The sequence below is a fragment of the Microtus ochrogaster genome, chromosome 2, assembly GCF_000317375.1.
Source record: "Microtus ochrogaster isolate Prairie Vole_2 chromosome 2, MicOch1.0, whole genome shotgun sequence".
Taxonomy (NCBI): domain Eukaryota; kingdom Metazoa; phylum Chordata; class Mammalia; order Rodentia; family Cricetidae; genus Microtus; species Microtus ochrogaster.
Window position 1 is genome coordinate 67,423,453 of NC_022010.1, and position 23,516 is coordinate 67,446,968.

The following is a 23,516-nucleotide window of genomic DNA, read 5'->3' on the forward strand; positions in this document are numbered from 1 at the left end:
CTAAGCTCTTCTAGAACGGACCGCTCCCCGTCACATCTCCATAGCTACCCTCTCACATGGTAGGTACCGCACCCGGAGCTTGCTTATTGGATGAACGATGGCATGGTTGGAGGCTGAGGGAGTATTACAAAATACGTCAGTGTCTCACGTTCAAAGAATTCGCAGCTCGTCTGCCGGAACCTTCTGGGTATTCTCTTCGGCTTTCTCCCATTTTGCCTTGTAATTTATTAGTATCCTAAAACATTAAGAAATTAATTTTTGAGCCTGGCTTGATAACGCACGCCTGTGTTCCCAGAACTAGAAAGGTTAAGGCAGGAGAATGGCGAATTTTTGACTAGAATGGCTATGTAGGAAGACCTTGTCTCAATAATAATCATTTTTAGTTAAAAAAAACAAAAAACAAAACATTTGCTTTGACATGAGCAATTTGCTCTCAAACAAACTGTTTAGAAAAAATGATTATTTTTCTTTTGGGGAAGTTGAGGTCACGGGAAAATCTCACACACAAGACGTGGCTTAACGAGTCGGTTTAAAAGGAATGTTGAGGAGCAACAGACAGTGTCGATACATTTATAAACGTAAGAAAGAGAGAACCCTCCGCGGTGCAATGTTCATTTGGCTTGGCTCCAGCGCTGGTTTTAATAAATTTAACACAAACTAGAGTCACCTGGCAAGAGGGCCCCTGAGTTGAAGAATGGCTCCTGTCAGATTGGCCTGTGGGCATGTCTGTGAGGCATTTTCCTGACTCATGATGGGCCCAGCCCCCGGTGGACAGTGCCACCCCTGGGCTGTAGAAGATAGCAAGTTGAGAATGAGTCACTGTAACCACGTTCCTCATGGTCTGTTCACCTACAGCCTCCAGGTTCCTGCTTTGAATTTCTGCCCTGGCTTCCTTCAGAGATGTTCTGTAAGCTGGAATGCTTGCCTCCAAGTTGCCTCGTTTAATGCTATTCAAGCAATAGAGCAAAGTAGAACAACCTCCTCCTTCCCATGGTCCTTCTTTCCCTTTCTTCTGACTCCTGCATCAGTATCCCCTTCTCCACTAACAGTGCGTTTATTACAATTAGAACTAAGCTTGAGTAAGGCAGTTGGGGAAAAAGAAAATGTTCTATGAGAGAGTCTTAGGGCCAGTGTGCTGGCTAGTTTTATGTCAATTTGACACAAGCTAGGGTCATCTGAAAGGAGGAACCTCAGCTGAGAAAATTGAGCCTCCATAAGATCCAACTGTAGGGTATTTTCTTAATTAGTGATTGATGGGGGAGGGCCTGGCCCATTGTGGGTGGTGCCATCTCAGGGCAGATGGTCTCAGGTTCTATAAGAAAGCAGGTTGAAGACGAGTGTGTGTTGCACACCTTTTCCCCAGCACTCTGGAGGCAGAAGCAGGTGGATCTCTAGGATCTTTGTGAGTTTGAGGCCAGCCTGGACTACAAAGCGAGTTCCAGGAAAGCCAGAGCTATACAGAGAAACCCTATCTCAAAAACAAAGAAAGAAAGTAAAAAAAGAAAGCAGGTTGAACAAGCCAGTAAATAGCACTTTTCCATGGCCTCTGCATCAGCTCCTGCCCCTAGTGTTGTAATAAAAAAAAAAAAACAAAAAACACTTTCTGAAGCAAGTTCATATGGAAGGATTTTATTAGGGGAAAGGGAATGTAAAAAGAGGGAAGGGGAGTGGGGAGCCCAGCCAGCCTCTGGGGACAGAAGCAGAAGAGAGAGGCAGAGTGAGTGGAGCGGGAGGGAGAAAGATGGAAGATGGGCAGTGCCCTTTTAAAAGGGAACTTAGTGAATGTGCACAGGAGGTGCTTTTAGTGGCTACAACCTGTCAGAACTCCCAAGACAGGCCAGTACAGACAGAGATGCCTGATTACTAACACCTAGGTTCATGCCCTGTTGGGGGTTTCTGTCCTGGTTTCCTTCAGTGATGCACTTAGATGTGGAAGTATAAGCCAAATAAACCCTTTCCTCCCCAATTTGCCCTTTGGTCATGCCGTTCCACTGTAGCTATAGAAACCCTAATTAAGGGGGCTGGAGAGATGGCTCAGTGGTTAAGAGCATTGCCTGCTCTTCCAAAGGTCCTGAGTTCAATTCCCAGCAACCACATGGTGGCTCACAACCATCTGTAATAAGGTCTGGTGCCCTCTTCTGGCCTTCGGCATACACATAGATAGACTATTGTATACATAATAAATAATAAATAAATATTTTAAAAAAAGAAACCCTAATTAAGACCGGCAGGTATTCCTGACTGTAGCTGAGGTGATGTCTGATCATTACCAAGAGCTAAGACTCATTATTCAGAGTAGTCTTCATGGAGGCTGGTTTATTCCCTAATCCACCCTCAGTCCTAGGTAGATCCTTAAGAGTCCCAACCAAGAGTCACAGGTATCCACTAGGGTCTGTTCTCTTTTGCAGGGCCTTCTCAACCCCATGAGATAACCAAAGCTCTGCTTAGTGTCTTAGTTGTTGCTTGAACTCACAAAGATCTACCTGCCTCTGCCTCCTGGGTGCTGGAATTAAAGGCATGTACTACCACGCTCAGCCCATGAATGATCTTGTATATATACTAGTATATATACTATGTACAAGTAAACTGCCTGATGTGGGAGAGTCTTCTGTTTTGTGTTGATTTCATTGGTTAATAAACTGCCTTGGTCCTTTAATAGGACAGAAAATTAGGTAGGCGGAGTAGACAGACAGAATGCTGGAAGAAAGATGCCGAGTCAGGCAGTCGCCATGATTCTCCCACCCGACACAGCCGCAGGTTAAGATCTTCTGGTAAGCCACCAACCTGTGGTGCTACACACATTATTAGAGATGGGTTAATCAAGATGTGAGAATTAGCCAGTAAGAGGCTAGAGCTAATGGGCCAAGCAGTGTTTAAAAGAATACAATTTGTGTGTTGTTATTTCAGGTAAAGCTAGCCGTGCAGGAGCTGGGTGGCAGGAAGCAGTCCGCAGCTCCTTGCTACAACTGTCTTTTTAATTTAAAATGTATGTTTAAGAGTATTTTGCCTGTGTGTATTTATGTACGCCATATTGTGCATCTTCTGTGTAGAAGATAGGTACCAGATCCCCGGAACTGCAATTACTGACAGTTATTACTGCCATGTGGGAGTTCACATGTGCTGGGTACCTAAGCCCAGGTTCTCTGCAAGAGCAGCAAGTACCTTTAACCACTGAGCCATCTCCAGCCCCAGGACACTACATCTTTAATTACATCATTAGATGTGGTAGGCAGAACTCTAAAATAATCTCCGTGATCTCTGATTCTTGGTGTTGCTCTGTATAGTCCCCACCCCTTGAATAGGACCCCTTACTAATTCCTAGACAACAGATAGATCTAGGATTATAGAAGGCTTACTGTGATAACAGTTCATTTTGTAATACTTTGTGTATTATGGAACTAAAAATTCATGCTAGCCTTAAAGAAGCAATTTGTTGTCACTTGCCTATAGAAGGCCACCTGGTTGGGCCTGGAGAGATAGCTCAATGGTTAAGAACACTAGCTATTCTTCTAGAGGACCCAGATTCAATTCCCAGCACAGATATGGCAACTCACAAACAACTGTTTGTAACTGCAGTTCCAAGGGATACAGCACCCTTACACAGATATTTACAGGCAAAACACCAATGCATATATCAAAAATAATTTTTTTTTAAAAAAAGGACACCTGGTTGGGTCTATGGATGGCCTGTAGGACCTGAATAGCCTTTAGCTAGCAGTGAGAATCACAGGAAATGAACTCTGCTAACAGCCTGAGTGATCTCGAAAGCAGACCCTTACGGACTTGAGCCTTCATACGTGAGGAACATGTATTTTATTGCCACTTTGATAGGCCCTGAACAGAGGATCCGGGTAAGCTGTGAACACTCTATGGCCAAAGGAAACTAAGATAATAAGTGGGTATTAAACCACTAAGTTTGTGGTAACACATTACATATCATTTGCAAACTAAACTAATACACTGGGCATTGCTTGGTTATTTCTCCAAGATATAGTCTACAGTTTATAAGATTCCATTTCTGTGCATATTTGCTAATATTTGGAACATAAGTTTATAAACACTCATCTTTCAGCTATTTTCATCTATTTTTAAACTATTTTCATTTTATATATTTGTTACTTTTTACTTTGTTTCATGGAAGTTTAAACCCAACTGACCAGATATCTGTGATACATTTTTTTGTTTGTTTGTTTTGTTTTTTTGAGACAGGGTTTTTCTGTGTAGCCCTGCCTGTCTTAAAACTTGCTCTGTAGAACAGACTGGCCTTGAACTTACACAGATCTGCCTGCCTCAGCCTCCTGAGTGCTGGGATTAAAGGTATGTGCTACCACCGCCTAGATACAATTTTACTTATTTATTTTTGGATTTTTTTTTTTTTCGAGACAGGGTTTCTCTGTGGCTTTGGAGCCTATCCTGGAACTAGCTCTGTAGACCAGGCTGGTCTCGAACTCACAGAGATCCTCCTGCCTCTGCCTCCCAAGTGCCGGGATTAAAGGCGTGCGCCACCACGAGACAGGTTTTCTCTGTTTGCCCTGACTGTTCTGAAACTAGCTTTGTAGACAGACTGGCCTCAACCTCACTGAGTTCCACCTGCTTCTGCCTCCCAAGTGCTGGGATTATAGGTGTGTGCCACCACCACCCAGCTGGACGCAATTTTAAAACAAACTAATAAAAAAAAAAAACCTGAAGGTCGAGAGTGAGAAGATACCTCAGTCAGTAAAATACTGGCCACTAGGGTCTGAGGACTTCAGTTCAATCTCCAGCATCCAAGCAGAAGGTCAGGTAGGTTGCTACAGGCTTTGAATCCCAGTTCTAGGGCAAAGACAGGTGGATCCCTAGGATTTGCTGATCACACAGTTTGGCCTAGTGACCTAATCAGCATGCCCCAGAACCCACTGAGAAACTTTGTCTCAAAAAAGGGAGGGAGCAAAGGAGAAAGGGAGGAGGGAAAACAAAGCCAAGGTATACAGCACTGCTGAGGAACCACCATCTGAGGTTGCCCACATATGTGGGATTGGAGGCACACTCCTTTAATTCCAGCACTTTGGAAGGCAGAGGCCAGAAGATCTCTGGCCCACATAGTGAGACCCTAACTCAAAACAAAACCTCTGCAAGTTGAACCTGAAAACAAAATGGCCAAGCTAACAAGTATAGAAATAAAAACAAATGTAGATTTAGTACTCAAACATATAAATATAAAAATAAATATTGCCGGGCGATGGTGGCGCATGCCTTTAATCCCAGCACTCGGGAGGCAGAGACAGACGGATCTCTGTGAGTTCGAGACCAGCCTGGTCTACAGAGCTAGTTCCAGGACAGGCTCCAAAGCCACAGAGAAACCCTGTCTCAAAAAACCAAAATAAAATAAAATAAAATAGATATTTACTTGAAATTATACAGTATAGCATATTTCTGTTCTGTTAAATATAAAAGCAAAATGGCAACAGGACTGGTTAAAAATGTCAGTAATAAGAGGAAGGACAAATTAAATAACATGTATGTGGCAATATTTTATAATGCTTATATCCCTTTGCTTTAGGGATCTATTTTATTTTTTCATTACATGTCTAAGTTTTGCAGGATATATTATTCTGTATCTTTCTTTCACATCTGATCTTATGTAATGGTGCTGGGGAATCAAGCCTGGGACTTCATGCTAGACAAGTACATTACCAACTAAACTCTAGCTCCAGCCTCTTCTTCTGTACATTAAAGCCTATAAACATAGGAATAATAGAAGCATGATAAAAGAATTAATTAGATAGCTGTTATCTGTATTCAATAAAAATAATGGCTGGCAGTGGGGCCCACATCTTTAATCCCAGCACTTAGGAGGCAGAGGCAGGCTAATCTCAGTGAGTTCAAGGCCTGCTTGGTCTACACAGAGAAACCTCTCAACAAAACAAGTATTAAAATAATGTATTTCTGTTGAGTATTTTTTTTAAAGACTTATTTATTTATTATGTATACAGTGTTCTGTCTGCATGTATGCCTGCAGGCCAGAAGAGGGCACCAGATCTCATTACAGATGTTTGTGAGCCACCATGTGGTTGTTGGGAATTAAACTCAGGACCTCTGGAAGAGCAGAACTATCTCTCCAGCCCAAGGGTTGAGTATTTTTTATTCTGTTGACTTTTCCATTAATACTTCATAAACTGCCTTCAGGGGACATCTTTTTACATCAAAAGTCAAACATGAAATTAGTCTGTTACAAATAGTATCTTAAAGTTAAGTCTGGGCCTAGTAGAGGTGGATTCAATCTTTATAAGAGCTATATTCTTTGCCTAAAACACACTTCCCGCTCTGCCTTCCTCCCAGTCCTTGACTCATTTGCCCTGTTCTCACTTAAATTTTTTCAAAGACTGTTATCCTCCTTTAGTTACGCCTAATTATATTTGTTCACGTGTCCATCTCTGCCTTTATGATTATTCAGGGTAAAGGGTTTGGGGGGTAGTTGTCTTGCGTGGCATGCACAAAGTGACTGAAGCACTTGTAGTGATCAGTAAATACTTGGTGAATTAAGCCACATGGTGGATGAACAGCATTGATTTTTGTTTGGGTTGGTTTTGGGGGGATTTTTTTTTTTTTGAGCGGGTAAGAGTGGGTGTTTTGTTTTTCTAGACGCGGTTTCTCTGGCAAACCAGGATGGCCTGGAACTCAGAGACCTACCCTGCCCCTGCCTCCCGCATGCTGAGACTAAAGGTGTGCAGAGCCACACCCAGCACTGAGTGGCATTGTTTGATATCACTGAATCCAAACTGAGGAGCAGTCTTTTGATGCCCTTCCAGTTTGCATTATTTCATTGCACACATAACTACTCAGAACCAGTTACTCAGACAAAGGTGATTTATTTGAATTTCCAAAGTACTTTATAAAATCATATAGAAAATCTAAAATCATTCCATTGTCCTATTTTATACTATCATCATTTTAATTGGCTTGAGTTACTTACTAGGAAAAAACATCTTTTGTTATATGTAAAATATTCTTGCTGTTACCTATAGGAAAGGAAATGAAGGATGTCAAGGAGAAGAGACAGTCAAGAGCAAGTTTTAGTTGACATCTGTCCATCCCTAGCCCAGAGGTGAAGAAGGCAGTAAGTTGCTAGTATGTGGTAGATGCCTTGAGTAACCCAGTCATTCTGAACAGATAATCTGTTATATTCAAGCCACTCTTCAAGTCACCGATGATCATTGTTTCAATTCACCCAAAGGCTGCTGTCTGTTAAAATGACGTAGAGATTAAACAGGGCTGCCATTTGAGACCTCCCTCCATGAGTGCGGAGAGAAGACCATCTCTAGTTCTGATGAGTCATCCTGTCCCCACATCTGATGCTGTGACAATGTCCTATCCTGTGTACAAATCCACAAATACTGGGGCATCGCCTGCGTGCCACTAAAAACGACAATGGTTTCAGGGTTGGAAACATTGTCAACCACGCTGTCATGAGCATCTAAGGCCCCAGGACTCAGTGGTGGTGGGGTTATACTTAAATTATTACCCTGACAAAAAGAGCCTGTGAGCACTTCTGCCTCAAACACATATATTAATTTATCAGTGCTAGAGGTTTTCCTGACTTTGTCTGCTAGTTTTTTAAGGCTTTTGGTGAAATATATGCCGGTTCCATAAACTGGGTCTGAAAGAGAAAAAAAATGTTATAATAGATTATGTCTATTTGGGTGCTAATATGTATTTTCTCTCTAGACCTTCACATAATTACCTCCAACACTATCACTGATACCATCAACAATAGTTTGACATTAGAATATATCATTAGAATTTACACCGAAGTCACCAGCTTTCAAAGCAATTTCACAGATTAGATTAAATTAATCTGTAATTTGGATAATATTATCATTTACAGTATGAAAATGTAAGATTCAGACAAATTCTGACTCAAGTCATTATTAACCAGGCAGTTAGCAGCAGTAAGGAAGTCTGTTCTTAAAACACTGGCTGGCTACAGAAGCCACAAATAAGTATCAAAGCAAAGACTCTACAGGAAGACCTTGTCTCAAACAGCAAAACAACAGAAATGAAAACGAGCAAACCCAAACCCTCCAAAACTGTTCAGTCGCCCTTCACTGTAGAGGAACTAAACGCAGCTTAGTGGGCATGTATTAGCATCACAAAGTCGTGGGTTACTCCTCAGCACTGAAAATAAATAACCTCATGTAGAGGTGAACACTCGAAAACTTTGAAGCTGTGTTGCCATTCCTTCCTTCTTTATCCCTTCTATACTGAAGCAAATGCTGACATAGGCTGTAGAGCATCACTGGAAAGTAAAATGCAATACAAGCCATACAAGCCACTTTAAGTTTTCTAGGAGCCACGTTTTAAAAAGAGGAAAGAAAAGAGAAAAAGAATGAAATCAAATTATCAAATTAGAGTCGAAGTATCATTTCAGTGTCTGGTTAATAGTATAATTCATTGGGGGGGGGCAGGGGTTGGAGAGAAGGCTCAGCAGTTATGAGCACTTGTTTTTCAGAGGACCTAAGTTCAGATTTGTGGTGGCTTAAATAGGTATGGCCCACATAGACTCATGTGTTTGAATGTTGAATGTGCTGGGAATCAAAGAGGGAATGGCACTATTAGGAGATATAACTTCGTTGGAGTATGTGTGGCCATGTTGGAGGAAGTGTCACTGTGGGGGCGGGCTTTGAGGTCACATATGCTCAAACTACACCCTATATACTCCTGCTGCCTGTGGATCAAGATATAAAACTCTCAGCTCTTTCTCCAGCACCATATATGCCTGCATACTACCATGCTTCTTGCCATGATGATATAATGGACCAAACCTCTAAAACTGGAAGCCATCCCTAATTAAATGTTTTCCTTTATAAGAGTTGCTGTGGTCATAGTATCTCTTTACCCTATAAAAACCCTAAGACAAGTTCCCAGAGCACATATAGTGGCTCACAACCATTGGATATCTCCAGTTCCAGGGAATCCAGCCTCACTTCTGACCTCAAGAGATACCAAACAAACACATGGCGTGGTGCATATACATCCATGCAGGCAAAACACTACTACACATAAATCTTTTTAAAAGTTGTATACTTTTAAAAATTCACTAGGGAGATATTTTACATTTATTATTGGTTTCAAAATCCAGCATGGGGCTGGAGAGATGGCTCAGTGGTTAAGAGCATTGCCTGCTCTTCCAAAGGTCCTGAGTTCAATTCCCAGCAACCACATGGTGGCTCACAACCATCTGTAGAGAGGTCTGGCGCCCTCTTCTGGCCTTCAGGCATACAGACAGAATATTGTATACATAATAAATAAATAAATATTAAAAAAAGAAACATTATTATAAAAAAAAACAAAATCCAGCATGTATTTTATTTATCTTTATAGAATATTTCAATTCAGATTAGCCACATCTCATGTGCAACAATCATGTGTGGCTAGAGGCTGCCACACTGATAAATGGCATTTCTGTTTTCAAAACATCACAAAGCAATCTCCTTGCATTGTAAACATAGAAGATACAGTGCCAAAATAATAATAGTCTGAGATTAAAAATAAATATTTCTTTGAAAGAGTTTCTTTTTGAATATTGCCTCAAGGACAAAAGAGAAAAAGCAAGCCGGGCGATGGTGGCGCACGCCTTTAATCCCAGCACTCGGGAGGCAGAGGCAGGTGGATCTCTGTGAGTTCGAGACCAGCCTGGTCTACAAGAGCTAGTTCCAGGACAGGCACCAAAGCCACAGAGAAACCCTGTCTCGAAAAAACCAAAAAAAAAAAAAGAGAAAAAGCTTAGAACAAAGCCTTTTAATATACAAGTACACCTATAAAACAATCATGTGTCTATAGTTTTTTAATTCACAAGAAATTCATAAAATTCTAGCTTCCATAGTTTAGTTTTCTGAGGTTTATTTTCAGCTATAGGCTAAGAACCTGAAAGACTGAGAACGTTTTTTTCTGTTTTGATTTTAAACTATAAATGGCAGGAAAATAAAGCATGATGCTCTTAGAGCAGTTTGAAGTCCCTTCTTCCAGCTGGTGCAACCAAATTAATAAGAAGGGGATATAACTAGTCTGACCCAGAAACTATAACCTTCCTACTCCCCAGCCCTTTTTATTTGCTGATCAAAATCCTAAGCCTGTCTGTCCTGATATTGGAATACCTCACTCTCTCTGAAGCATACCTCTCCCCACTGTGTCCCATGAAGCCACAGACTCCCACTGCTGAACCTGCCTGCTGTCTTTCTTGACTCGCAGCTCAGCAAGTATAGCCTTCCTTCTGTTTCCACTTCCCTCCGCCAGGCCAATAGACTTCCAGCTTGCTGGCCTATCCTATTATTTTCTCTCACTTCAATAAAGTAGTCTTTGCGTTCCCTGCTGAGTCTGTTCTGAAATGTTTTAGTGACGTAACCAAGGACCTGCAAAAGGGGTCATGTGAAGACATGAGCTTGACCTCAAATTAGTTCTCTTACTTGCTGATTTTTTTTAAATTGTGTGTGTATGTGTGTGTGTGAATGCTTGTGTGTATGTTTGTACACCATGTACATGCGGTGCCCACAGAGACCAGAAGAGGGCACTGGATCCACCTGGGACTGGAGTTAAAGATGATTGTGCATCACCATGTAGGTGCTGGGAATAAAACCCTGGCCCTGTGGAAGAATAAGTGCCATCTCCAGTCTCTAAAAATTTTGATCTATTCATTTTTATTTTATGTGTGAATGGTTTTGCCTACATGAATGTGTATGCACCATGTATGTTTGGTGCCCAAGTAGTTCAGAAGAGAGCATCAAATCCCCCGGAACTAGAGTTACAGATGGTTGTGAACACTTGTGGGTCCTGGGAATCAAACCTGGGTCCTCTTCTAGAGAAACAAGTGCTCTTAACCACCGATCTTGCTGAATATTTAAAGGCATCATATTGCTGGAAATTACAATCTGGCTAAGAATGCGAGCATGTTCCAGCCTGTGAGGCAATACAAGGTCAGTCACCTGGTTAGGTGACTGGTTAGGCAGCAGACCTAGAAATGAACAAAAGGCTGTAAGGGAGAATTTTCCCTGACTGAGCAATGCTCCCCATTCCTGTCGAGCAGCACAAGGTAAGTAACTGTTCTGTGTTTTTCCTCTCCTCTTTCAAAATGGGAGCCATCACTACACTTTTCCCAATCCTTTACATAGCATTAGCTAATGACAGGGAGGGCACTTCACCTGCAAGACTATACCTGATTCATTCACAGGAGATAGAGGAAAAAAGGGCTAGGCATGGTGGTACTTGCCATTAATCCTGATTTACTAGGGAGGGAAGGCAGCAGCAGGCAGAACTCTGAATTACAGGTCAGCCAGGACTACATAGACTCTGTCTTACAAACAAAACAATACAAAAACAACAAACTAGGGGTGAGTGCAAAACAAGTTTCTTAAATGTAAGTAAATATGCTTCGAACTAAGGAATGGGGTTGGTTCTGATAATTGTTTTGAGATGAAAAGGGCAAAGCAGTGACACTCCACGGTGCTCTCTGCAGGCAGAACACAGACAAGAATGAGATTAAACCTGAACCACAGATCCTGCTGTTCACACTTGCTTCAAGTATCACCCACCAACAAAGGATAAAATATCAACCATTTCCAAAAGACTTCACCTCTAAAGGCCAGTGGCAAAGGATCCCTCCCCACAGCCATACTCTGATGTCTGCTTGTCCTGCCCATGCAGGCAGCCCTGAGGATGAGCCCCGACGATGAGGCCAATACCTACCACAAGGTGTTGTGTACAGTCTGTGAAAGCCGACTCTGCATACCACATTGCAAAACTGATAGGGGACCTGCTGGAACAACCTTTGGCTCCCAGATCCCCTCGGTGTTCTCCCTTCTATCATTTTCTTCTTCTCTTGGAAGGCATTCTTGAGCACACTATTTTGTATCTGTGCCACCTATAAGAAAAGAAGAACTGAATTGGTTTGAAAAACAGCTACTTTAAATTGTCTGCTGTACTATTTGGAAACTACATGTGTGATGTGCATGGAATACATGCATTTTGCTTTTTAACTCTCTCCTAATTTGGCTTCTCTCCAAAATCTACCCCCTTTTCAGTAAGTGCATTTAATAAAGTTAGTTGTATGCCTACAATCCCTGAAAAGGAGTCAGGAGGATCAGAAAGGGATTAAGGACAGTCTCAACTACACAGCAAGTATGAAGCTAGCCTGGGCTATATGAGACTCTGTCTCAAAAAAAGTAACAAAAATCACAGGCTTCGGAAATGGTTCAATTCGTTGGTAAAGTGCTTGGTTTGAAAGCATGAGGACCTGAGTTCTATCCCCAGAATCTGCATTTTAAAAAGCCAAGCATTGTGTCATGAGCTTGTGATCCCAGCACTGGGGAGGGAGCAGGTCCCTGGGGCTCACTAGCTAGCCAACCTAGCCTACTTAGTTCCAAGTAAAAGTGAGAGATCCACCTTAGTCACTGTTCTAGTGCCGTGAAGAGACACCATGACCAAGGCCAACTGATAAAAGAAAGCACTTAACTGGGGACTTGCTAACAGTTTTAGAGGATTAGTCCATGATCATCATAGCAAGAAGCAGACAGGCGAGAGCAGTAGCTGAGAGTTCTACACCCCAATTCATACACAGAGGGCAGAGAGAGTGAGACAGTCAGCCTGGCATGGACTTTTGAAACCTCAAAGTTCACCCCCAGTGATACACCTCCTCCAGTAAGCTCACACCCACTAACACTTCCTCTGGTTAGTTCCACTAACCAGAGACCAATTATTCAAACACGTGGGCCTATGAGGGCTATTCTCACTTGAATCACCACAGGCCTTGTCTCAAAAGGCAAGGTGAGCTGTGGAAGATGTCCTAAGGAAGGACAATAGCCAAGGTTCTCTGGCCTCCACATGTTAGAAACATCAGATTGTCAGAGTTCAGGTAGTTTAGGCACTGACATGCCCCCACCCCCTTTCCTTCATTTCCTTTTCATGGTTTCTTTTATAGCTGAACAACTGAGAGAGATTGTGGATGAGACCCCAGTCAATGGGGAAGGCCACAGTCGCCCCTGTGTTAGATATAAAGCAAGAACTCCCACCAGTCTTCCTGCTCTTCCACTTTGTAAGTAGCACACCCTGCTAATTAGAAGTCAAGTTTGCCTTGTTAAGATACTTCATTGGAGAAGCCTCTTTATTTCAACAGCATACACATACCAGGCAGGTATAGCCTGCTATACACAACAAATCCACTGTGTAATAAGTATGTGCCAGTCACTAGTGCTGGAATGACCAACAATGCTGACATAGTACATGTCCCATTGAAGCTAATGGTTTGTGAGATAAAAGTAGGTAAACAATTGTAGCACAGTGGACTAAGCACTAATGTACTTTCCACTGTTGTGGTCACTGACAGGTAGACCACCTGCTCATGAATCTTGATTCTCTGGCTCTGTAGATCTTGACATCATTTCTACCTCCTGATTCCAGCTACACCCTCAGGCCTGAATTCTCACCCGGTCTTACTCAGGTCCCAGGTGACTGAGCAGCTACCTGCCTGAGAGTCGCAGGTGAAGTTTTATTTTGGCTATAGAACCAATCAATAGCGAAATGAACCAGAGCCTCCCTTGATTACGTATACCTTCACAACCCACAGGCCACACTTCTCAAACTGTCTCTTTCGGTCCTCAAGTTCCTGAGATAAAGGTACTGGGTAACGAAGATATGTGTGAAAATCCTCCATTTCATCCAGTATTTCTTGCTGATTGGTCCACTGTCCTAAAAATGAGCAAGACAAAACCTTGAGGAGATTCGATTAAACAATTTTTTGCTGGGCAGTGGTAGCACAAGCCCTTGGGAGGCAGAGGCAGACGGATCTCTGAGTTCAAGGCCAGCCTGATCTACAGAGCGAGTCCTGGGACAGCCAGGGCTATACAAAGAAAAAACTGCCTTGTGAAAAGGAAATCTAAAAATGTGGAAGGTCGGCCCATTGAAAGCATATGCTCCTGCTGTTTAGAGCACGCAGGAAGAGCTGTACCAGGTACCCAGGAGCTGTTTCTGCTTCAAACAGAAACCCTTGCTCTTCACTGGGCCCTGGCACATATCTAAAACAAGGCAGAAGCCTGCCACCTCTGCCTGCTTGTCTATTTTACTTCAGGCCTAAGTGTATAGGCGTATCTGTTAATAAGGAGTGTCAGTCTATTTAACCTATTTTAAGATGGAAAGCACTTTAACTTTTAGTTACCTTGGAGTCCAGGGACCACAAGGCCTTCCAGGCAGGACAGGCCACTTCCATGGTTAGAACATGTGTCTATGATGGAGACAGATCTTATGGAGTCCAGGTTAGATGACCGTGATTAAAAATTATCAATTTATGAGACCATCTTGCAGGACCCTGAGCGGAGGTAATGATGGACGGGAAAAGCCTTGACAAGGACTGCTTGGTTTCTCTGCCTACCCTCAAAGTGTTTTTTTAAAGATTTATTTTCATTTTATGTGCATGGGTGTTTGCCTGCATGCATTATTTGTGCAACGTGTGTATGCAGTACATGCAGAGACAAGAAGAGAGCATCATATACTCTAGAACTGGAGTTAATAGAGTGTTAGCGACCATGTAAATGTTTGTAAACCAAACCCAGGTTCTCTGAAACTCGAAATCAAGTGCTCTTAATTGCTGAGCCATGTCACCAGTCCCCAATTCATCCTTTAATTAAACCTAAAACTAACATAAATAATCAGAAGAGGAAATGGGAGGTGCTGGGACCCTTTATTGCTTCCTCTTCCCAATGTGAACTGATGAAATCTTTCTCTGTCATTACTCCTATCCCTGATTTTCATACTGGGAAGGACAGCTGAGCTGAGCCTCCTGGGGCTGCAGAGGCTGACCTTCTGCCCTAAAGCTGTTCTAAACTATGATACACTAAGTTATGGGGTGAAATGGATACGTGATGAATTTGTTCTTGGTGAGTTGGGTCCTGAGACTTCAAAAATGGGAAGGGGAGCATTAATTATACTTTTCCACTTAATTTGTTTTAAAAATCACATTTATTTGTTTGTGTGGATGTGGGTATGTGCTGGTCCCCAAGGATATAGAAGAGAAGGCAGCTTATGGAAGCTGGTTCTTTTACACCACATGAGTCCTAGGGATTGAACTCAGGTTAGATGGCAAATGCCTCTACCTACTGAGCCATCTTGCTGGCCATCAAAGTGGCATTTTAAATGAGACAATAGCTTGGTTGGCTGTAGGACTCACAAAGGGTCTCTGTTGGCCCAAGTGCCACAGTTACTCTAATGAGTTTAATCACACTAACTGAGAGGTAGTGGGGGTATATATCTCACCATACCAGTGAGTCCTTTTGTTGGTGACAAAGTTCAAAATAGCAATTTTAGAGAATGAAATGCTGCCAGCAATATATAAATGTAATGAAACTCAAGGTAAGTAATAAGATAGAACATATCTACATTTAATGCTCCATCTGCACAATTGAGCATGTTGGGTTTTTGTGGTGTTTTGGTTTTTGGTTTTTTCGCCCCATGGCTCTAGCAGGTCTTACTTTAGGCTTTCTGTGTAATACCTCTTAAGACAATCCATGTCGTTGCAAGTAAATCCAAAGGAATGTGCTTCTATTTATCAATCAACACCTCTGACAGTAGAGAGACAAAACACAACTTATCAAAGCATTAGGACCTGAGCTGAACATGGTGGCTCACACATCTGTAATCCCAGCACTTGGGAGGCTGAGGCAGGAGGACTGTCCTGATTTCAAAAACCACCTGGGATACATAGTGAGTTTCTGGACAGCCTGAGTTACAGTAGTAGACCTTATCTCAAAACTAAAGCAAAAGAAGGTTAGGAGAGGGGCAGAGACCTGTAATCTCAGCTCTCAGGAACCTGAAGCAAGAGAACACAGAGTTCAAGGCCATCTTTAGGTACACAAGTTTAGGGCCAGCTTGGGCTACTTGAGACCTTTTCTTTAAAAAACAAACAAACAAAAACTGAATAGAGCTGATGGAAATATGAACTTGGAGCAGCTGTGGCTGCCCGTACAAGGCCTACATACAACCAAGCCAGTCAAATCTGTGCGTGTGCAGGGGAGGGCTGCAGGAACTGCCACTTCTAACTAAGGAACTATGGGTATTTGGGCTGCAGTCTGATAGGTTGCTCGCACTCTATTCCATTGGACAGCACTACATTCATGTGTCTATAAAGGCTCCAATTGGACTCCATAGGTTTAAAAATAGGACATAGAGTTAGAAGAGAAATATGGGGGAGGCCAAAGAGGAGCTGGAGCAGAGAAATAGGCTGAATATGATCAAAATACATAACTATATACATGTATGAAAATCTCAAAGAATAAACAAAAATATTTACATCCCCAATCACATGAAGTGAATGATCTAACACTGAACCTGAATGGCTTTTTTTTTCCCTCTCTCAGGCTGTTACTCCACAAATACGAGTACACTCATGATCAGAAGCAACTGTTAGGAGGGCTGATGTTTTTGTTTCAAGACACAGTCTTATGTAAACTAGGTTGGTCTCCAATTCACTCTGTAACTGAGGGTACCTGATCCTCAGAGAGTCTCCGTCTCCCATGTGCTGGGATTACACCTGGCTTTGGGGGACCAGGGTTCACTGGTTTTCTCCTCTCTGCTTCTGTTCCATCTCTTCTCTCTGCGGAGATCTTTGCCCTGACTTAGCAAAAACACTGCCAGCACCAACATCCTTCATCCCTTAGTCAGAAGGACACTTACTTGAATTTAAGAAACTCTTTTTCCTCCTTTATTTATTTATGTTGATATAGTCACAGTACATAGCACTGACTGGCCTGGAATTCGCACAGATACACCTCAAAGGTGCTGGGCTGAAAGTTGGGCGCCAGGATGCCTAGCAAGAGCTTTGACCTTGATATGCAATTACTCACCTAACAAGCCCCGAAGACTTTTCCCCTTTTTTCTTGCCACTTCTTCCTGAACTTCACACAGCATGCCTTCAATATGTATGACGGCTTCAATTAGGTCAGCCTGGGCACCCCTAATCTCCAGAGTGGCCTTTTGTGGACTGACAGTCTCTGAGATGGAGACTCCTGAGGTTGTCTGGAGCTGAGACAGCCTGTCATGCTCTTTTTTCCCAAGGTAGAGAATGTGGTTGTTCTCAATGATGTGGCAGTCCTTGGAAGTCAGCAACCTTTCAATCCATTCTTTGGCCTCACACATCTCTTCCACTTTTACACCCATCAGACTGATGGCAGGGGATCCAGCTTCAAGTCCATGTCTCTGCTCCCCTCTGATCCGCTGTGGGACTGAAGCGACTATCAAAAACATTTATAGAAGGCTGGTGGGTTTTTAAATAGTACAGAACATCACAGCCACTGTTGGCCCCAAGGCTGTGACCGCCACTGTCACCAACAGCAGTTAAGACCTATCTGTAAAAGCTATAAAGGAAGTCTACATGAACAGCTAGCTCATGGACAGCCTCCTTATAAACACACCAGCTAGCTTAGAAGACAACGGATTTATTGTATCTACCCTCTGCTATGTGTGATTTTTCAATTCATAAGTAAGTTTACCTATTCTCACCTGCCAACTGACATATCTTTAGCCTCTTGCTCCTACCAGACTTAAAATCAAACACCAAAAGCTACAGAATTCAAGGAATAAAATATATTTTTTAAAAACAAAAACTGTCCATGCAGTGGTGGTGCACACCTTTAATCCCAGCACTCACGAGGCAGGGGCAGTCAAATCTCCAAGTTTGAGGGCAGCAAGGTCTACAAAGTGAGTTCTAGGATACCCAGAGCCACCAGAGAAGCCCCGCCTTTAGGGGAAAAAAGAAAGAAAAGCTGAGGTTGAGACTGGTAACATGTACTTGTAATACCCACACTTGAGAGGTGAGGCCAAAAGGATCATGAATACATGAAGGTTTTGAGGTCAACCTGGGCAACGTGAGAGCCTGTCTCAAAAATAAAATAGATAGTGGCTCTGGGAAGAGTCAGGAGAGGATTAGGGCAAATGCACTGTATGTAATTCTCAAAGAACTAATCATCACCTTAACTTTTAAAAAAGGTAGCAAGGGGCTGGAGAGTGGCTCAGCAGTTAAGAGCACTGGCTGCTGTTCCAGAGGACCCAGATTCAAGTCTGAGCACCATCTCAGCAGCTCACAAGTTACTGTCTGTAACTTTGGTTCCCTCACACAGACACACATGCAGGCAAAACACTGATGCACATTCTTTAAAAAGTAGCAGTTAGGCAAAATATTCCACAGGAAAGCAAACATGGCTAATACCTATGTGAAAAGATGCTTATCTTGACTGCAATTAGAGAAATGCACCATCACCCACAAGTTGGGCAAAAATTTGGCAGTTTAACAATATCAAGTGAGAAATCTATAGAGCAACTAGAACTCCTAAATATCTATGACATAAAATTGGGAACAGCATTCTTACATAAGTTAAAACCAAAAACTTTTACAAAGCCCACATTCTGGTTTTTTTTTTTTTTTTTTAATTTTATAGCTGAGAGAGAGAAGAGAGACAGAACATTTCATTTCTTCAGGTGTTCAGACTCGGTAGCAAGCACCTTTCCCACCAAGCCATCTTATATGTTCACATTGGAACTAACTGCCCAATGGAAATAAGCTGATGCCCTTCAATAATGGAATATTACTGTACTTATGAAAAGAAATTACCTTTACATGACTGTGCCACAGAAACATATTCTTAGGGGAGACAAACAATTTGAGAACTACTCTAGACATTGTTCTAATAGCTTTAAATATTTTATTTAAGACACGCAACCCTTTGAGACAGGAACTATTTAGTTCATCATACAATTGAGATTCCCAGAGTCGTTGAGTAACTTGTGCATGGTTGTAGGACTAGTTAATCATGTCCACCAAGCTAGTGGGTGGGTGCATCTGACCCTAAAGTTACAGAACTTTCCAGTGGTGATCCTCAAACAACAGAGTAGGGGCTGGAAAGATGGCTCAGTGATGAAGAGGATCCAAGTTCAATTCCTACCACCCACATCAGGCAGCTCACAACCACCTCTAACTCTAGCTCCAGAGAGATCTCTGGCCTCTGAAGGCAAAAATGCACTTATGTGGACATGCCTCTCTCCTCCCATAACTAAACTTTTAAATAAGGACACATGGGTAGGTAGTCAGTACCTATCTTTTTACTGACGCCATAGGTGGGTGGTACCAGGAGCTCTGGAAAGCAACAGGGCAGCACTAGAAGGAAGGAGCAAGGGAGCTGAGTTGAAAAAAGGGCCAATGTTTAAGACAACAGAAGTGAAAAGGGAATTTTAATAGGAGTATACTTTTTGCTGTTTTAAATACTTATTTGGGAATTTACATTACTTTCTGGAAAGACACAAAAACCATACATAGTGGTACTTTCTTGAGCCGTCATTATTAGGAGAGAATAATTACTTCAGACAACTAAGTTGTTTAGATCATTACGGGCAACTTTTCTAAGCACTAAAATGCATTCAATTAACTATTTATTATGTAAATATTCCTAATGAAAGTATGCTTCTCTTTATCCCTGGCTAGTTTAATCTTTCCTTGATAATCGAAGACAATCCGTATCAAACATTCTGAATGGCAATTATTTTCCTGTGGTTTCTAATTTCTTTACAGATATTTTCAAGAACTACTGTCTTAGTCACAATCCTTGTCTCTGTGCTTCAGTTTGATGACATAGAGAACTTTTACATCCCGTTTTTGCATTAGCGTTACCTAGAACTCTTTCCTGTTCCTCTATATTCCATGTGGATCCCCAAACTTTATTTGTTGGCTCCTACTGGTTTGATTTATCTCAAGTGCTGCCCTCTCCCTCCACTGCTGGCCAATGGCAATCTCCGCATTTCAAAACTCACCTTAAAATCATTCTTGTTCATGCAGCCATTCTTGTTCACCCCCAGCCTGAAGGAATCTTTCCCTCTTCTACTCTATCCAAGGAGTCTGACCATGTGCCCCTTTTATTTGTCTCCTGGAATTGGTTTAATGCTTTGTAATTTTAATTTACAAAACATTTTTTGATAATTGGAAATTATCAAAATAGTGTCTATTATTTAAATTACCAGTTCATGATTGCTCTCCCTTTCTCTCTGTGAATGTGCATACATGTCACATGTACTACGGTATACATTTGGAGGTCAAAGGACAATTGGTGAGAATCAGTTTTCTCCTTCTACCACGTAGGTTATGGACTTGAACTCTGACCAACAGGCTTGGCAGCAGGTGCTCTCACCTGATTACACATCTCACCAGTTCATAGTCACCTATCGTAATCATCCTCACTTTACAGACAAATCTATATAGGCTCCTAAGACTCCCAAGACTCGTGACAGAGCTACCCTTCTGTCAGCACAACTGAGCCATTACACATTCCACCCCAGTCCATTCACATTCCAGTGAAGGAATGGAAGTCTGAGACAAAATTAATACCACTAGCATACACCATTCAATATTGGTTTAATCCATCAATCCCTGGAATCCAAAACCTAGCTCAGCGGTGAAATCAACTAGACAGTTCTTAAAGAGATCTGCTTGACCCTAGACCAGAGTTACTGAATCAGAATCTATAATCAGAATATATGGGCAGGCACCCCACCTTTTTCTTTCATGTAGCGCAGGATGGCCTCAAACTTGCTATCTAATGAGAATGACCTGAACTCCCGATTCTCCTGCCCCCACCCTGATGCCTGTAGGACTCTTAATTTCTCACTCACCACTGCTACTGCTGAGACTCAGCTCACTGGACCTCTTCATCATTTCATCACAAAAAGCCTAAAATGAGCAGAGCAAAGCAGTCATAACAGGGAGGACAGTGTTCCAAAAAAATCTCAACCTGCACACACCACAGCACTCTCAGACAGTCCTTAGGCCAAAAGCAGGCTTTAAACAGCCCAAGAGAACAACATGAGCATTAGGAGCTACTACAACAGCGGTTCTCAACCTGAGGAGATATCAGATATCTACATTATGAGTCACAACAGTAGCAAAACTATAGTTACAAAATAAAAAAGAAATAATTTTATGGCTGGGGGTTACCACAACATGAGGAACTGTATTAAAGGTCACAGGATCACTATATTAGAACATCTGAGAAATGAATACAGGTAAAAATGAAAGAAAACTAAAACCTGGTAGGATTTAGGCAAAAAACCATAAGCATTCATCCATTCAACAGGTATTAATGTAGGTACTGAATTAAAGCTCAAATAAAAATATAGATCACTTCTAGACATTATGAGCACACCAAACTGTTTTATATGAGTTAATTATTGTAAAGTACTTAAAACTGGATCTGACTCATAATGAATATAGATATATGTTAGATATGGTAATAATTGTTTCAAGATAGTCTACAGGAAAAGAGACGTTATCCAATACCTTTCTTCTTCAAAGGTGATACAGTAGCAATAATTACTTTATTGAGAAATGATAATATTTATGAGATAAAGAGTAGATTTTGCTTTATCTGTACTTTAAAGTGTGTGTGTGTGTGTACAGGTTCTCACTGTCTCACTATGGCTCACATTATAGCCCTGGATGGCCTGGAACTCAGAGATCCTCTTTTTTTGAGGGGTTGATAGAGACAGGGTTTCTCTGTGTAGCCCTAGTTGTCCTGGAAAAACTCTCTGTAGACCAAGTTGTCCTTAAACTTAATCAGAGATCCACCTGCCTCTGCCTCCTGAGTGCTAGAATTAAAGGCATGCGCCAACAGACCAAACTAAAAAATGAATTTTCTTAATCTTTAAAACATTTCTAGCTGGGCAGTGGTGGCACACGCCTTTAATCCCAGCACTTGCACTTGGGAGGCAAAGGCAGGTAAAACTCTGTGAGTTTGATATCAGCCTGGTCTACATGAGCTAGTTCCAGGACAGGCTCTAAAACTACATAGAAACCCTGTCTCAAAAAACAAAAACAAAAAATTTCCTTTATAAACTGGATTTGAAGCTTCTAGACACCCCCCACCAAGGGGGAAATGACAAAAAAAAAAAAAAACAGAGCAAATCCCTTAAACTAACTACATTTAATTACCTGGAGAGGTTAAGACAGGGTTATTCCCTGTCATACCCATCCAAGAACTTGGAAATAAAGCAAATGAACTAACATTATCCACTAATAAACAGACTGTAAAAGAGGCCATATACAAAACAAGTCAGCTCTTTCGTAGTTCATCTTAGAAGTCGGGAGATGTTGCAAGGGTAGAAACACTTAGGGAAAGCTTTAACTGAAATGTGATGAAAAACTGAAAGGTGGAGCCAAAGGGCAAGGTGTGGCAGACAGAGTTCTTCCAGCTCTGCTCACTAGTGATGAATGAAATGGGAGGTGATGAGTGCTGTGAATATGTTTTATTGCCATTGGTTAATAAAGAAGCTGCTTTTGGTCAATGGCTTAACAGAAATACAGTTAGTCAGATGCCACGTAGATGCCAGAGACAGATGCTAGAACTTTGCCGGTAAGCCTTGTAGTAGTGCACAGATTAATAGACATTGGTTAATTTAAGGTGTAAGAGCTAGCTAGAAAGAAACTTAAGCTATTGGCCAAGCGGTTTTGTAATTAATATAGTTTCTGAGTGATTATTTCAGGTCTAGGTGGCCAGGAATGAATGAGCAGCCTCCATCAACAGAATGACATGTCAATATGTGCTAGCTAAATCTACTTAAAACCTTAGAGAGTTTGGGAAGGAATTCTAGACAAAACAAACAAACAAAGAGATCAATGCAGCTTCTTGCTCTGTTTTCTGGTTTGTTGCACCTCCTTTACGACAGGTCTTCCTGACTCAGCCTTGGCAAGGAAGGCTGTGCAGCATCTTTAAAAACAGTGGCTCCCTGGTTTGCCACCACAAATGGCTCTGACTCTTTCAGGAGGTCTGCCTATGGAGCATTTAAATAGGGTTTATGAGCAGTTGTTCAAACTGCTTAATGGTGTGACATAGACCTGCCATATATCTGGAACTAGGGTGGTGTACATGGCTCTCAGAGGCAGTGAACATGCCTCCACCATGTTGGACTGGGCGGAGCAAGCAGACCATGCTGAGGGGTTGGTCCTAGCTGCACCCACTTAGGAATTTAAAACAATTATTTCCTGGTTAGAAAATAATTAAAGATGCACACACAATAAAGACAAATTCAGATGAAAAAGACCTCTAAATGGGTCACAGTGTTGGATAAATGTACAAGGCTTGAGAAAAAGAGAGGAAAAAGAGCATAGACAGTTATAAAAAGAAGTAAAGTCTTTAAAGAAACAGCAAAAGTAATATAAAAGAGTACAGACAGTCATAGATTCAAGGAATAAAGATAATAAGATAAATATTAAACTTGTAGAAAAAGTAATAGAGTAATAAAAATAAGCCATGTAAAGATGGAATATACACAGAGTCTGGATTATGCATATTATTGTGTTTTCTTTGAATTTTTTGACTGTGAAGGAGCTAGTACAGAGAGACATTTCACTGGGCTGCAAAGCTAAACCAATATATGTATTTTAAAGGTACCTTGACTTCAAAATTTGGGTCTAAAGATTTGTTGCTTTGGAAAAGAGGTTCTGCTTTTGTTTCCACAGA

The 23,516-nt window shown here is 41.7% G+C and overlaps 1 protein-coding gene across 2 annotated transcripts in view; it reads right to left on the reverse strand.

The window, feature by feature from the left end:
* Positions 1-6,828: 6,828 nt before the first annotated feature.
* Parp9 (poly(ADP-ribose) polymerase family member 9) overlaps positions 6,829-23,516 on the reverse strand; it is a 34,653-nt gene continuing 17,965 nt past the window's right edge. For both annotated transcript variants that reach the window (XM_013352391.2, XM_026786366.1), the window contains exons 8-12: positions 20,674-20,731; positions 16,863-17,249; positions 13,580-13,716; positions 11,719-11,893; positions 6,829-7,636 (exon numbers count right to left, since the gene is read on the reverse strand). In XM_013352391.2, the coding sequence (XP_013207845.1) occupies positions 7,242-7,636; positions 11,719-11,893; positions 13,580-13,716; positions 16,863-17,249; positions 20,674-20,731 (1,152 nt within the window). In that variant the 3' untranslated portion in view covers positions 6,829-7,241. The remainder of the gene's footprint in view (positions 7,637-11,718; positions 11,894-13,579; positions 13,717-16,862; positions 17,250-20,673; positions 20,732-23,516) is intronic.